At 37.0% G+C, this 17433-nt stretch overlaps 1 protein-coding gene across 2 annotated transcripts in view; it reads right to left on the bottom strand.

Moving 5' to 3' along the window:
* Positions 1-459: 459 nt before the first annotated feature.
* The window catches only part of FANCC (FA complementation group C), an 86126-nt gene continuing 69152 nt past the window's right edge, over positions 460-17433 (bottom strand). For both annotated transcript variants that reach the window (XM_065661757.1, XM_065661756.1), the window contains exons 10-15: positions 17051-17150; positions 12740-12815; positions 11793-11874; positions 8748-8919; positions 5917-6117; positions 460-2510 (exon numbers count right to left, since the gene is read on the bottom strand). In XM_065661757.1, coding sequence (XP_065517829.1) covers positions 2367-2510; positions 5917-6117; positions 8748-8919; positions 11793-11874; positions 12740-12815; positions 17051-17150 — 775 coding nt within the window. In that variant the 3' untranslated portion in view covers positions 460-2366. The remainder of the gene's footprint in view (positions 2511-5916; positions 6118-8747; positions 8920-11792; positions 11875-12739; positions 12816-17050; positions 17151-17433) is intronic.

Genomic DNA, 17433 nt, shown 5'->3' with positions numbered 1-17433 from the left:
CACCATACGAGAATCTTCCATTACTCAAGTCTACCAAATCACACTGTTTTCCACTGGCAAACAAACAAAACAGTAGCTTCAGCATGCCACAAAATCATGGTTTATATAAAATTTAGACCCTATTTCAAGAACTGTGAAAGAGCAAGGAAGAAGAAATAAAACAAATGCTAAAAAAGGCAAAAATGCACGTATCTTTTCGAAGTTACAGATAGCATCAATCAGGTTTCTTTCTAAAAGCCTTCTGAAACAAGAAAACTCTTCTTGTAATATTTAAATTGTGGTATTTCTTAAGAAGCCAAACACAGGAGAACAAGAAAGTACCAATTCACTACTAATTTTGTTCTTTCTGCCTTCATCACACGTCTCCTTCCTGTGTAAACTGACCTGTCACTATTTAAGAGGATATTGATTTCACTTAAGAAAGTTAGAAGAATTCTCATGTGCTTTATTGGTGGCAAAAAAAAAGGGAAAAAAATGCCCCACACTGTGAAAGGACAGTTACAGTAATCTACAACAACTGTAATAAATGCATAAATATAATACCCATATCATTCACATAACAAATCTGCAAGAATCATACATTGCAACTGTTAGCCAGTCTTTCTTTTTAAGTAGTTAGAGTTACATATTGTGGCAAAATGGACAGAATTTAAGGATAATCCAAGTATCTCACATCCAACAACAGGATTAGAAATTAAAGCAAAAAAAAATGAAATCATTCTGCCTTTGGAGATAAATTTTAGATGATATATCATTCTGGGTACAGCACTCCACGTGTGTTCATGCTAGACAAATAGTTCAGAGCTTGTGATCAAAAAAATAATTTAATTATAGTTAATCCCATGCTTTTCAGGTATGATATTCAGGGAACAGAAACTGGGTTGCTCTATTTTGGTTTTTTAGATGTATGTGGCTACCAACTGAAAAATTGCAACATAACCTCTTTTTCATTTTTTGTTCAGAACTATTTTGAATTCAAACAGAGAAAAAACCTTTATTCATAACATACATTACTTATTTACTATTTCTTCATATGCTGGATTCAAATACTAAATATTCTGTAATACAGATACTACAGACATTAACAAACTGACTGACAGGATATGTAATGTCTGTAATTTGGTCTGACTTGACTCACTAGGAACAAAATTAAATCAGTCAACGGCATTACAGAAAATACTTCCACTCTTACAGCCAAGGGACACCAAGTACGTCGTTTTTCTTTTCTTTAGTTCAAACCCAAATGCTACATTCAGAAAACTGTGTTAATCTAAGATACATGCCTCTGATTTTATATGCAATAATAGCATTCCAAGTAGCATATTTGAACATAGCACAAGTATTGACATTAAATGACATAGGTAATATATGAAAACAAATTACTGAAAAGTGTTCAGACCCTCTGTCATTACTACATGCTTAAGATGGAAACAGGTTCAAAAAACTTTTTGGGACAAATACGTTCCTAAGTGTAAAACACTAAGCCATTGCTCCCCATCCATGCTCTTTTGCCTGAGACAAAAAACCTAAACAACAAAGCAAGCAAACTACCTCTGGACACAAAAAGGAAGGAGTTGCAACCATATGGTCTGTTCAGGAAATTCTGCCCTCAAAATGGGAAGTTTCCTTATGCCTATGTTGTGCTTGCTCTGTTTTATCTGTATGGAAAAAAAGTTTTGTTCAACGAATAAATAACGGTATCAGGCACAGCACACTGAATATAAACTGTACTGCAAACAACCTCTACCTGCAGGATCTGCTGACAAAGACCAGCTATCAGTATAGTGCTATGCAGAGAACACTGTCCTGTGAAAGCTGCAGTATGGAAAACAAAAAAACAACATTTAGCAAATCTGAGGAGTTTCATTTTGGAAACATTTTAAAAATTAACTAAAGAGTTCAGGAAACAGCGTTGATTTCCTGAGAACATAGAGTGCATTCACCATGAATCACCATCAGTTGAGATCACTGTTAGTTCCATAAAAGCAGAATTACAGAACAACATTTTAGGAACAACTTACCAACCAAGCAATTGGATATGATTTGCAAATAAAACCATGGGTAATTTGAGAGAAAAACTGATCCTCAGAGAGATAAGCAATAAGGAGATAATTAAACTGCTTTAAATGACCTAGGTCTCCTGTTAAAGAAGGTGGTCAGAACAAAATTTTCACCCATCTTTAGTATTTACTCTTATATTGTAAAGGATGAACATTTCCAAAAAAGGAAATTCAAATATTTATAAAGGAATACAAAGCTGCAGGATAGGCTTAAGATATGTTTTTACTGTTGGAAATGTTAATGAAACACTGACACATGGATAAAGATCTGATTTGTTTTCTTGATAAATAGTTAATATTAAAAATCTAAACTTTCAGTGTTAGTTTTTCAAGAAGTTCATTCAGCAGCTTCACAGTCCTTGTGTTTTTTTCTCCATTATGGTTAATTCTGTATGCAGTACGGATAAGAAGGCTACACACTTCTTTGCTTGAGTCAGTTGTCTCAGTAATCTGAAGGGAAATAGGAAAGATGGGAGATAATGTAATTATGTTGCTAGGTACTAAGAATTCTCCATTAATGTTTGCAGCAAACCCACAGATTTGCCCCTCACAGTGAGTATATGAAATGCTCCCAAGTTTAAAAGCAACTTCTGCCAAGATGTCTCTTTCATATGTCTTGGTGGAACTGAACAATTTTGAGATTTCTACTGCCCTCTCAAGTTTAAGTGAAACAAATAAGGAGGTCAGAAAGTATTTAAAGGAAACACAAATGGCCTGACAGTGTAACTATTTATAAGTCATCTTCTTAGAAAACAACTGAAAGCACGTGAAGGTTTTGGGTGAATCTGGGGAGACAATTCAGCTCTGTAAAGTTTCAGAAGTTAAATAAAAATAAATAAATAAAGAAGACTCTCTCAAAACATGACAAAGTACCAGGAAAAGACCCTAAGTGGCAATTTTTGTAGATCAGGAGGTACTTCACGTACTTGTTAAACCCAAAGTTTACTATCCTAACCAAAACCACTGTCATGCATCCCAGTTTTGTTCCCCAGCATTCTGATCTTCTTATATTGTCTTCAGATTTTTTCAAATCACATGGAGAGCCTAGCTACTCATTAATGATTACACAGAATCATAGAATGGTTTGGGTTGGAAAGGACCTTAAAGACCATCTAGTTCCAACCCCACTACCATGGGCAGGGCACCTTCCACTAGAACAGTCCTTAAACACTTCCAGGGATGGGGCAGCCACAACTCCTCCAGGCAACCTGTTCCAGTGTCTCACCATACTCACAGTAAAGAACTTTTCCTAATAGCTAATATAAATTTATCCACTTTCAGTTTAAAGCCATCCCTCCTTGTCCTATCTCTGTGTGCCCTTGTGACATGTCCCTCTCCAGATTTCTTGTAGCTCCCCTTTAGAGACTGGAAGGCTGCTATAAGGTCTCCCTGGAGCCCTCTCTTTTTCAGGGTGAACAAGCCAAACCCTCAGCCTGTCTTCATAGGAGAGGTGCTCCACCCCTCAGATCATCTTCATGGCCCTCCTCTGGAATCACTCAAGCAGGTCTATGTCCCTCTTGTGTTGGGAATTTGAACATACTACTCCAGGTGAGGTCTCACAAGAGCAGAGCAGAGGGGCAGGATCACCTCCCTTGACCTGCTGACCATGTTCCTTATGATGCAGCCCAGGGCACAGTTGGCTTTCTGGGCTGTGAGCGCACACTGAAGTTGGCTCATGTTGAGCTTCTCATCAACCAACACCCCCAAGTCCTTCTCCTCAGAGCTGCTCTCAATCCATGCTCTGCCCAACCCATAGCTGTGCTTGGGATTGCCCCGACCCAGGTGCTGGACCTTGCACTTTGCCTTACTGAACCTCATGAGGTTTGCGCTCGCCCACCTCTCAAGACTGTCAAGGTCCTTCTGGATGGCATCACTTCACAATGTTTGACAGATACAATCAGACCGACATACTCTGGCCTACAACAGCTCATGAGCATCCCACACTGAGGAATACTCAGAGTTTTGAAAGTTAGTTATGTTGCTTTCTGTAAAGAAATTGCCTTTAGACTTCCTGAAGAGGTTTAAAGTAGAAGACTAGTATGTATTGCAGCATCATTGCTCAACAGCCACACTCCTCAAAAGAGAAACTAAACCCAGGAGACTGTAAAAGTCCATACAACCCCCTAAATTTTATCATTATATTCTTACACAAAGGAGAAATTGATCATGTGTTAACTTACACCTAACATGCTAGAAATACCTTAGCCCTTCTTAAACAGAAAAATGTTATGTCTGTTTAGTCAGCCAGAATATTACCAAGTTAGAATAACCACCAGAATGAGCACCAAAATAGGTTACCAGTTGCCTGCATCATAAGAACAGGCTCCTTATACATGCCATATACCGTATACAGATGTAAGAGCACACTGCTGCTGAAAGGAAAAACATGCTAAAACCTCTCGCTTGCCCTAGGCCTGCTTCCACAGAAGGCTTGTACTTCTTAGGAAGAGTATGGTTTTGTAGTCAGAGAGGAATAAATTCCTAATCTCATACTGAGATAGCACTATTTACCTTGAGAGAGAAAAACACATTTTACTGTTTGTACCAATATACTTAAAGAATGTCAGCAACAATACAAGCAACATGCTATGGGGATGCTTCCAAATTTTACTCCTCCTTAGCTTTTTTTATACCTTAAGTGGCATTCTCGTGATATAAGGAAAGCAAGTGCCTGGAAAACATAGGGTTAAAATACTTTTAACTTAACTTAGGTCTAACATAGAGAACAATGTTTGTGTTGTAAGTCTGTGGTGTGATAACAGAATTTAGTAATCTTACTAACAAAAGTGAACTATTTCTTTCCATCCCTCTAATGAGTGAGCATCCTTCTAATTATCAGTTAGTCTGGAGACAGTGACTCCCAAACATCTGCTAGCTTAGGATACTCCTTGTCTGCCCATCCTGTTCTGCTTGCAATAAATTTTGCAGGAAGGTCACACTGTTCTAAATCTTTGCCTGCAAGTTTTGCAGATATGGTTGGTTTAGCTAATTTGTGATTACTGGGGCATCCAACTGTGCCAAAGGTGAAAAGTGCACCCTGAGGAAGACTGCTTACTTCATCTTGAAGACCCCTGCCCACAACCACTGAAGGGCAGTGAGCAAGCTCCAAAAGGGAGGAGACTTATGATAATGAGTGCCCAAACTAATTATAATATTCTCGGGAACCTAATGAATATGCATGCTTGTATGTAATAAATGTCTGCTTGCTTAACCCCTCAGTGTGCAAGTTAGGAGGAGCGATCCCCATTGCACCTGGCGCCGTAATAAACACACCTGCTTTATAACTCTCTCTGAGTTGTAGAGTCTGATTCCGTGCTTCACTCTCACATCTCCATTCTTTTTTTCTCTTATCATACCATTTTCCTCTCTGGCTTTGCTAAAGCACCAAGTGTTTGCCTCATCAATGCTAACACTCAGTAACTGGCTGTTTTACTTAATAGAAAACACAGACAAGACAGTTCCATCATCTCTGCAGCAGATCAGCAGTGATTTATAATTAGGGAAAATAAAATGTTTGGACGAGCATGTCCAAATGTCTGTGACAGGTATAAATGAACTGTAGATATCCCTCAACTGCAAGCCAGTGCTCCAACTGTTTCTGCAGCTGTATAGTGAGGACAGCAACCTCTTCAGTGAGATCTTGTCAAGAAGTGTTAAGAAGGAAAATATTTTGACCGTGGCTGAAAATAAAGGTGTAGCAGGCTAGGTGTAGCTGGTGTAGTCATAATATTCTTTCATTCTCTGTTATGTGATTTGTGGATTTGTTTGTTTGGATTTTTTTTAAGAGACAGGAACTTAAATCTAAAATAGTAAAACCCCCATGTTTTACTTACACTGAAAAAAGGGAAATACTTACATGGTAAATAAATTCCTGGGCAATCGTATGTCCACCAGATGAAAAGAGCAAAAAGTTGGTAAGAAGATGTGTTGTAAGACGCTGGTTACAACACCGCTCTGTATCTGTTATACTGCGTACAGCAGCCTCCAGATCTTTGACAGAAAGGACTATACGGTTGAAGAGCATCATTAGATGACTGTAGACTGCTTTAGCTTCTACCTGTAGGAAATAATTTCAAAGGATGCAGGATCAGAGAAGAGTAAAGGTCATACTTACAGTATTTTTCGTTTGGATTTATTCACTAACAGGAAACTGAATCCTTGGCAGAAATTACCCAAACATGAAAAGACTTTGAGCAGGGAGAACAGGGAAGGAAGGGCTGTACACATTTCTTTCATACTGATTCAGACAGAAGTGGACAGAATGGATTTTTTAACTTTCTTAGGTCTTGCAAATTAAGCAGGCAGGGCATTGAGCCAGGATTTGGCCCTTTTTTAATAATAAATGGAAATGGAGAAATTCCCTCAGCAGAACACAGTCTGCATTGTGGACAAAAGAACAGAGGCTCCTCAAGGGCTCATTTTGGTATTGCTGCTACAAATCAGTTAAATCCCCACGCAACCTGGCCTCTCCTGATAAAATGTTCTGGTATGAATGCATTTTTTTTCCTTCTTCCTGTGTTGTTTGCAACTTACATTTTTACCTTTCGAGTTAGCCCATAAAACCTAATTTTTACAGTGAGTAGAAAACAGAAGATTATGGCACCTACACAATTGAAAAAAAAAAGTATAAGCAACTATTGCAAAAAATCCCAACAATAATTTTGTTCTCTGTACTAAAAATAAACCAAACTGGTATTAAAAAACAAAATTAGTAAGTGCAGAAACAGTGGAAAAATACATCACTGAGGACCCAAAGGAAAAAGACATCCATTTCTCAACTGTGTTAATGAGGAAAATTTGTTTCAGTCATTCACCTGACTTTGCCCTGCACTATTACCAATTCAACATAAAATAGTCTGAAAAATCTGCTATTCTTGAATTATGTCACCCACCCTCGGAGACTCAGAGACAAAATTACTATGACCAACCCCCAAGATGTGTTCCTCCAGTGTTTCAGAGTCTAAAGGTATAAAGGATTCTAACAAATGATTGCATAGCAGTATTCAGTCCTGCACATATGAGTGAAGACTGGTGAACAGCAAAATTAGCCTCCTTCTTCTTTAAATTAGTTTAACTCTATATATTCCACTCTTGCTGATATTAAGCTGCTATCTAAAGTAAATAACAGGAAGACAAAATGTTAAGTCATGAGTGTATGCCTTTCCACACAAAAATAGGCTGCATGGAAAGTCCTCCAGCTTGGCATCCCATCCCATCTTAATCCTTAACTGGTGCAGGGGTTGAGGAAGAAAACACTCTATTTAAAGGAACTGAGAGCTAACCTGCCAAAGGACAAATTAAAAGAAAAAAGCAAGTATCTAACTAAAGGCAGAAGCTTTGCATGAACTGTGGGAATGCTTCTGAAGTAGCCTGACCTGTGGAAAAAATAAGTCTTACTTGAAGTAACTACAGAAAAGAATCATAATGAACTGAAATATTAGACCCCTGGGAAGAGATGAGTAACTGTGTGGGCTATCTGTGGAAAAGCTTTTTTCTCACTAAAGTTTGTCGTACATTATCACAAAATAACAAACTGATAGAATAGGGAGGACACAGGGAGATAATTTTGTGTATGGGACAATGCGATTTCTTTCTGTGATGCTGGAGTTAGAACAATGATACAGAGATCTGCACCTACAGTCCTTCAGTTTTTTATTGCTTGGGTGTTGCCTTCTTTCCCAAACCCAATCAACCCCAGTTTCTTCCCTGTAGCTCAGCCAACACTCCAGCCCACTCCTAGAATGTAAGAAATTAAAGAGGAAAAATTTTAAGTGACTGGGATGTGAGCTTGCGTTTGTAGTGCCATTTGGGTTGCAGGAAGGGAAGGGAGGAAACAGAACGCTGAAGAACATACTGTGGTACATGGACCACTAGACGCAAAATGAAAGTATGATGTTTTTTCTAGCACGGTATACTGGGCTGCATTTTCAAATCAAACAGAATCTCTTTTAAAATAAAAAAAAAAAAAAAACCAACCAAACTGGAGCTGCTGCAGCCAAATTTTGAATCTGAGCTTTGTAGATCAGATTGCGTATGCCAGTTCAAACTTGTGTAATAGGTCTAAATTAAAGGCTTTCATGCTATTTACATGCATATGCAGACACAGCATTCTTCATGCAGTACAGCGCATGAGGTTAGAACACAGTTTCCTTCTGTTAGAAACCTAGCATATGGGGGAATATAACATACTTTTTACAGTTTCATAAATGCAAAATATCAGTATAGATACATAAGAGAAATCAGAATAGATGTGCAAGGTTAAGATTCATAGCTGTGTCTGAAAAGTATCTTTACTGCTTCAAATGCCGTTGCAATTTCTCTTGTGTTTCCTTATCAGAAGATGCCGTAACACAGCGATGCTACACAGTGATTTAAAAAATACCATTCCTAGAGTAGTTTTATCAGTGATTAAAAACACCCAAGTTACCAAAAGAAAGACAAGAAGGTTCTTATCTATACAATATACTTTAAAAGGAGGGAAATGTTTTATAGATGTCACCAAGTAAATCCACAAAATTATCTTTCAGCTTCTCCACTGGAACACAATTCCCAGGAAACCTTGTAAAGCCAGTACCTTCTCCAGTATAGAACTTTCATTTTTCTGGTGTGCACTATTTGTGTTATAGCAATAAGATATAAGCAGACTATTGACTGCTTATTGCTGCCTAACACCACTGCATTACGCACCATTGTTTGAGTCCTTTGTTGATTTTCATTTTGAGGACAGTAGTAAAATGCCAGCAGCCACAGCAAAGCATCCGGTTCTACAGCAGCCTTCAGTAATTGTTCTGCAGCAATATCGAGCCATTCTCCAAAACGAACAACCAAAAACCAGATTTCAAAAAGGTCAGCAGCAGAACTGGAAAATTACAAAGATAGAATTAAGTATTTCTTGTTATTTAAAACTTTTAAATGTCTTAAGTTAACTGCAAAGGGTGCTGGCATGCTGGCATCAAAATAAAAATCCTGAAACTACTCTTCCATAGATATGGCTTACCTGCTAAACATACAGCCATGTACTACTCTACTGTTTGCAGTCATGACTAAAGGAGACACATCCACTGCTACTAAGAGATTAACTTTATCAGTAGGACAGAACATTACACCAGTTTCTGTGACAAAATATTATGCATTAAATATACACAACATTACACCAGTTTCTGTGACAAAATATTATGTATTAAATATATATCACAAAATTAAACTTTATCAACTATACTCTCTAGTTGAAGGATTTTCAAAACTTTAGTATCTCAAATGCTGCATTCTAAGATACTGTTGTTTTATATTGCCTTCCAGTTTCTTTCTGTTGCTTTCCAGGGTTATTTTCTGGGTTTTGTTAATTCATGAGGAATACATTTAGATGGACTCAATATAAAGTTTTTAAGGATATTAATCTTCTGACTCTTAAAATTCAGGTACTCTTTAATGAAAATTCTGAAGGTATTTATATCTGGGTTTCTGCATAAGAAAAAGAAAGATGAGAATGAACCACAGCTCATTGCTACAGTTTCTCACTTGTACTCTTCTGAAGTTAAAATAAACTAAGCAGAAATAACAGGAAGATGCAAACCAATAGTAGGCATCTCGAAGCAAAAAGTCAAAGTAAATGTGGAAGGAAGGACAGACAAGAAGTACAGCTGGAAGGAAATTAAGAACCAGGTACGATTATTCCTGTTAAGTTTGAGGAAAGTTTTAAGCATTATAGGTTTTTCTTAAGCTTTATTCCAGGGGACTTCAAGGGCTGCTCTGCCACCCCTTACAGGAAACTCTAAAAGATCTGAGAAATTTCAGCTGATGAAGTTGTCTGATACCATCACATTATCTGCAGAATGTGACAAGATCACAGTTGGAATATACTGCTTTATATTTAAGACTTTCTGGAAGGGCGGGCTGCACAGTTTTATGTATGAAGGTATAGTGTATGCAGACAGTATTCTGCCTGGAGTATATTGGTCACTGATGTTGTCTACAGGTATACCAGAAATTACTGATCCTGAAAATGGCATTGTTTATATGACATACAATTTCAGGGTCTTAAAATCCTATTCCTAGGACACAAATCCACCACACTGGCATTTCTGGATAAGCATGTTAACTGACATCAGACATAAGAGGTTGACATAGAGAGAAAGTAGAATACTGAGGTGACTGCTCTAAAAGTCACCACTGCTGATATTCCACAGGTTTTGGAGGGGGCAGCAGGATGGCTCAGAATGCTGTGATGTGTGACAAAATCTGAGATTAAAATTCCTTAGCTAAAGGAACAGGATCAGCACTAGTAAAGTCTTTGAAGATACTAGAATCTGGATATTCAACATTAAAAACCTTTGAAAAAAAGTGGTGATTGTGATCTAGGACAACAGCCTACTTATCTGAACATAAGTCAATGCTGTGACAACGTAAGTGGACAGGCCAGCTTTGAAACCCAGTGATTTTACAATCAAAAATGGAATTAATTAAAAGTACTGAAAACAAGTAACTATACTTAGGGTAATATTGACAGTATTTAGGACTGTAAGTGTTCATTGCTCAAAGGGTAAATACAAATCCTTAAACTTTATGCATTAAGCATTAACAAGTACTTAGCAGAATAGGATTTACTTCCTGACTACAGAGCCTAGGCACCACTTACAACTCACCGTAACTTTCCTGTACCATCAAAGTGCCCAGTTTGGATTCATGTACGAAAAGACCATATAAGCCAAGAAAGGGCTAGGCCACAGAAGGAGAACAGATCTGTTTCTATTATTGTAATACAGTATGATGGATAATACTTGTTTTATTTGCTTATTCTTAGTTTCAGTTATGTGTTTCTTTAAGAAGCCAGGGTCAGCTACTGGTCACACTCCAAGGGCAGAAAGGTTTGACAGGTTTCAGGGATGAACATGTGAGACGTAGCACTGAACTGCAGCTTATACAGAAAGTGAGGAGCTGCCAGCAAAGAGCTCAGCCTCAGAGGGAACGGCAAAAAGCTTTTTCTGCCACTCAACAACAGCAACAAAAAAGTCTCCATGAGTTAACTGAAACCAAGTGTGGATGCAAGCATCAGTCTTCCAGGACACAGGGGGACAGCTGGGTATCTTTTGCAAGTCTGTCTGGCCTAAGCATTCTATGTTTCTATTGAAATATTGCAGGTTTAAAATAAAAATTATTTTATTTAAAAGCTGTTCAACTTTCTTCAGAAAGCTGACTCTTGGAGCAGATCTAAGCAAGTCAGTTCTCATCACACCCGATATGAAAGAATTACAGGGCGGCAACAGAGAGATAGTCCTATCTATATTAAAAAAAAAATCAAGAAGTTGGAAGTTTGGATGTTTGCACAAGCCTGCAAAAAGCAAATACAACTAAAATGGTACTGCTCACAACAAACTGTTTCCAATACTAGCTGCTTTTCTGGTTAGAAGAGTTCTTGTTTGTCAATCCAGAATCGGTTTTAAAAGTTGGAGTGAGAAATGGGAGAGTAGGCAAGTAAGCAGTTCTGATATACAGCTAGCTATTTGCTGAAATGAAAGGAACAAGATTTTATTTACTCAGAGGCTTATTGGACAGGTCTATAGGTGCTACAAACTTCAGGTTTAGTAAGTAAACAAAGTCCTATTTTTCACAACAAATCTCTACTTTGAGAATAAGAAGCAAATGATGAAATGTTGCCACTGAAGACTTAAAATGACGTCTTTTCACAAATTAATGTACAAAGGACAAAAAATTAGAAAACATAATACTGCTTACCGAACATTTGTATCTTCTACCAATGCTTTGAGCATATCTGAAATGTGTTTCAAATGTGCAAACCAGTGTGTAGCTGGCAGCTCTGAGGAGGGAGGATAAACATAAAACTTTAAATTCGACTTAAAAAATTAACCGTATTAACCATATTAATCACTAAAATTTGTGCAACTTGATTCGGTTATCATAAAGCATTTAAAATTTCTTTTTGAAATTTCCTAATTTTCAACAATACTGTTTACTGAGTTTCTAAGAACAATTCATTTACAAAGCTAAGTGATGAAGTACAGCTAGCAATATTCAAATGAGGCTAATGTACCCTTGTGTAAATGCCATCTCAATATATAATCAGTGCAGTAACATTGTCAGAGGCTCTTGTACTAGCTGAAATTATTGCTCATGAAAAACTGTATCATATTGGACAATATCATAAAACTGCATCATAAAACTGATCTATAGAAAACATATCATAAAAACATATCATAAAACTGATCTATAGAAATGGGAAACCTGAAAAAATAATAAATTTAGCAATCTAAAATGTCAGCAGAATTCAAGCTTCAGAGACAATTGGCAAGGCTTGTAACACACATATAAAAATTTTTATGACAACTAATATTATAAGAATATTTTGTATTTTTACAACCTCAGTAACGTGTTAATTTCTAGAAAATTAAGCACCCTTTCTTTATAATTCACTTCTGGTTTAGTTCTCTTTAAAGTGACATCTGCATTATTGAGAATTTGTTACATGAGAATTTGTTTTTTTCAGGAACATCTAAAACCTCTCCCAACCAAAACATTAAAAGATTATTATTAAAACTGATAAGTCAACACAACCTGTTTAAGAAATGGCAAAATTATTTCTTCATGCCTTTTAAAGTTATTTGAAGAGGTACACAGATGATGCAGGTTGGCTAATACTACAAATATTTCACGAAGTAACTTACCAAAAGGACGTCTGAGTAAAGCTGTTACAAGAGGCTGGTGATGGTAAGGAAAGTACGCCTTCAGTGGAAATGTATGCTAAGATACAAAATCATTATTTTAAGAGCCTTTAGGTCAGTTTTCAAAACAAACTCACAATGAACAATCTCATCTAAGGTAGTAATTAACAACACAGATTGAAGCAAGAGAACAGAAAAGTAACTCTACACTTGATTTTAGGATTTTGCATTAAAAAAGATGGGGATAGTTAAGAAAAGCTTGCTTAGAAAAAGTACTTATGTATTTTTTAAATATATGTCTTAAAAAAAAGATTTAGACTATGAAGAAAATTACATTTTAATACTCTTAGGTTTTTTCCCTGCAATACTAAGTTTTCAACTCTTAACATGCAGAGGTTAAAAGAGATACCAATTAGTTTAATTTCATTTTCCAGTATGAACAGCTTCACATTAAACTAAGAACTAACAACATCTACAATATCTGAGAGTGTGGTGGGGATTATTGCCTTCTATTCAGAAATTAAAACCTAAAGTTCTTAGGATCTGATTCAGCACAAGGTAGGGTAGTCATACGTAACAGACTTGTCCTCAGTTTAGCTGGGTATGTATGACTTGTATACTATGAACATTGCTGCTTGTGCAGTTGAGACTAGCAGCAACACACCTTTAATCATACCTTTAATATTTTTATTCTGCAAATATCTACTGCAGGCTTGTCTAATGTGTGGTATGCATGGGCAAGTGCAACATGAACTGCCTTTGAGGTGGACTGAAAACGATCTGAATAGCCAGGCCTAGAGGGTGGTGGTCAGTGGCACAAAGTCTAGTTGGAGACCAGTAACTAGTGGTGTACCACAGGGGTCAATACTGCGTTCGATCCTATTCGACATCTTTGTTAAGGTGCTGGATGAAGGGGTAGAGAGACACCAAACTGGGAGAAGTGGCTGATATGCCGAAGGGTTGTGCTGCCATCCAGAGGAACCTTGACAGATTGGAGAAATGGGCTGATAGAAGCCTCATGAAGTTCTACAAGGAGAAAGTCTAAAGTCCTGAACCTGGGAAGGAACAACCCCAGGCACCCGTACAGGCTGGGAAACTGGAAAGCAGTTTTGCAGAAAAGGACCTGGGGGTCCAGGTGGGACACCAGATTGAACCTGAGCCAGCACTGTGTCCTTGCCACAAAGGCAACAAATTGTATCTTGAGCTGCATTATGCAGTGGATTGACAGCAGGTAGAGGGAGGTGATCCTTTGAGACTCCTCAGCACTGGTGAGCAGCCACTCCAGCAGCCAAACCTGGAGTACTATGTGCTGTTTTCGGTTCCTTAGTACAAGAGAGACATCAACATACTGAAGAGAGTTCAACGAAGGGCCACCAACCTCAACCTCTATGATTCTGTCATTTCAGTCTTCAAGTCTCCATACCATTGACCTTAGAACTATTCCATCTCCTTTCTTTAGGAATAATAAAGTATCTAATAAATAGGTAATCTCTTGAAAAACAGACTCTATGGAATATATATATATAAAAAAAAAAACCAGATTCTATAAAATGTAATAATTTCTAAATCCAATGAAGACCATATTTAGTAACTAATTTATTTTGGATATATAGGTGCATGATCTTACATAGACAATGTGACATTCTGTCTATACTATTTTTTTGTTCTGTAAACAACAATTAATTGAAATTACAGCACACATATATGCAGTACTCTCAGACAATCACTGGTATGGGAAGACTCTAAAAGACTACCTGTCAAGTGGAATTAAGTTAATTAAAAATTAATAATCTCTATACTAAAGAATGCATGTAGCCAATTAGTTTACACCAAGAAGCACCATGAAAAAGCAGCTCTCGACACAGTTAACAGTAGCCAAGACAACCCACGAGTTACATACGAAAATAGTATTGAAAAGTAAGTGAAAACCAGTTTTCAGCATACTGTTTAAGCAAAGCAAAAAAAAATTTGCTTCCTATCAAGCAAACACAGTATTTTAGGCAGTTCTTTCCTTACATAACCCAACACAAAGTGCAAAACAAGGTTCAAAGAGACAGACTGGTTCTGGATGTAGCTGGTTATAATAATTGCCCTGATGTATAACAGGAAATAAAAGTAGAACACCAGCTTAAAATATTTATCCCATGATTTAAAGCAAAATTTCCAAGTAAGAAACAGTGACAATTCTGAAATGATCTAGGGAAAATAATCTTGGAGGAAATTACAGTTTCCATCAACTAAACCTTAAAACTTTAAGTTTATAAATCTATGAGCAATGTGACCCAAATACCTTTGGTCAGCTTTCACTACAGTAATAAACTTGAAGAAAATCTGCTTGTACAAAACATGGAAAGGATTATCACAACGGTGATCTCAGTACACCCACTCTTAAATTCCTTATTCAATGCCTATATAAATGGTCTTTTTTTCTAAGTAGGTCTAAATCCCATGTTCCATTTATACCTTTTTCACTCTACCCAAACACAGGTGAAGCAATTTAATTCCTCACCCCTGTAGCACTTTTTCACATTCTTCAGCTTTCCTTCTCCCAAACCTTGTTCTCTTTAAATAGTCTTCAAAGTTACTAGAAAAGACAGCTGTTTTCTGACAGCTGTCACACTGCAATAGAGAGTCATACTCTTCCTCCCTTGCAAACCTGTGCAACTGGCAGACATGACCTGGTTCTTTTGAAAATTTGGGGGACAAATCTGTTTGCCTAGCCTTTTTTCAATTAATCGTACTATAAATTCCTATGATCTTAGATGACGCAGCCAGAACACTCTTCATCTTCTGTTATTAATGGTTTTACCATGCCTCTGTGAAATGCTAATGAAGCACATTATGTTCTGTCAAGGGCATCCAGATACCACAATGATGGGTACCTTATGAACAGATGTAATATTGGTATGACAAAAAAAATGTGATCTGACTGATTGAAACAAAGTTAAGGAAGCAGTCTGTGACTGCATTTTTCTAAGCCAGCTCTTAGTTAACATTATGGCTGATTCACAAACTGAAACAAAGGATTTAACAATCTAAAATGATACCTTAATTAGAGCCTATGAATCAAACTGTATACAAGTTAAATAGAGGAAACTTAACATTTAATAACACTTCAAAAAAAGTGGGTAATAGTCCATGTTGCAATGCCAACAGGTGAAGGACTTTCACCCTGAAGCAAATGTATCACCTGCCCAACAGCTCTAGCTTTTGGGTGTCTGACGAGCATGGAATCTTTTTATGTGTTTTTCTCACACAGTGTGATGCTAGCTTGCAGCCAGGGTGGCATAAAATTAACATACAGAGCACCTGCATGTGAAGCAAGACAGCTGCACTTTCATCCTTACTACATATTGCCTGAAGCTAGCAAACAGATTGAATCACACCACTTATTACAGGACAATGCATCACAAGTTCCAAGAAATCCCGAAATTTTCTACCATCTCCCTAAACAGATGCAAAAATCAAAGGAACTGGAAATTTTCTTATGTCTAAAGTGAAATCTGTTAAAAGATATGACATTTTTCAAACTTATGAATTGGAGTTAAACAACCAAACAAAATTGCCAGGATGTGAAGTAACAGTGTCATTTGTGAGCCTAAAAAGAAGTTTGCAAGAAAAGTCTTTTTCATATCTCAATTTCAAAATTTAAAAATGAGGAGCTGATCCTGCTCTGATTTACATTAATACATATAAAAATAATTCTACTTAGTTCAGTAAGTGCTGTATAGAAATCTGTGCAGAAGAAGAAACATTAAGCTGGGATATCTGAATCTTCAGACTGAGGAAAAACTTCCGAAATCAAATGGTAAAGACCAGGAACTGAAACCAGTGTGTATTGCGCCTTTTACCTTCTGAACAGACAAACTTGACTACGCTGTATTCTACTTACAATTATTTTGAGAAACGAGGATGAGGTTATTATCTCTGTTTCATTTATCAGAAACCCTGTTACTGCAAAAATAAAACGTGCTAAAGTTTTTCATCCTTTCTATAAAAGACAGATGATCATGTTCACTATACAGATAGAAATTTACCCACCAGGTGAACTGTCCTGTGAAAATCACAGTTTAGGTTGTAGGATTACTCCAGGGTGAAATCAGGTAAACGGCTCTCACATATTGGTTTCATACTATAATTTTATTCACAGGTGAAAATGTTTGAATTGAACTTTGGCATATATATACAGCTATAGGGAGATGCTATTATGTAGTTAATTATATTCAGTCACCATTCTTAAGAGCAAAATTGTTCTTTGTGAAATTTTCTATCTTCTTAATGAAAAGAAACATTTAGAAATAGATCTTTACTAACCTGCTTGCTTTCATCCTGATGAGCCTGAAGGAAAAGCTGTGTAAACACCTGTATTATGGTCATAACTTCTGGAGTTCCATCAGTTTCCATCAATGCATTCCTAAGCATAGAGAAGTTAGATTGCGACAGATCAGATAATGAGTCTGCCTGCCACACCACTGTTAATTGAAATTAAGAAAAAAAAAGGTACATTGTTTGTATGCTGTAGATGCAAGCTGTGTTTGAGCTCATTATGCTTGACGGGTACTAACTTTGCAGGCTTTTTAAATTCTATTTTACTTAAACAGACCCCACTCCCCCTCACTCCCCTCCATTCCCATACACAGCTCCTATAAATAAACTAGATTTTGTAAGTGTATATATAGTATAAATGCAGACATAAT

Source organism: Lathamus discolor, chromosome Z, assembly GCF_037157495.1.
Source record: "Lathamus discolor isolate bLatDis1 chromosome Z, bLatDis1.hap1, whole genome shotgun sequence".
In the NCBI taxonomy this organism is placed as follows: Eukaryota; Metazoa; Chordata; class Aves; order Psittaciformes; family Psittacidae; genus Lathamus; species Lathamus discolor.
Note: the sequence above shows the minus strand (reverse complement) of the source record. Positions and strands in the feature narration are given on the sequence as shown.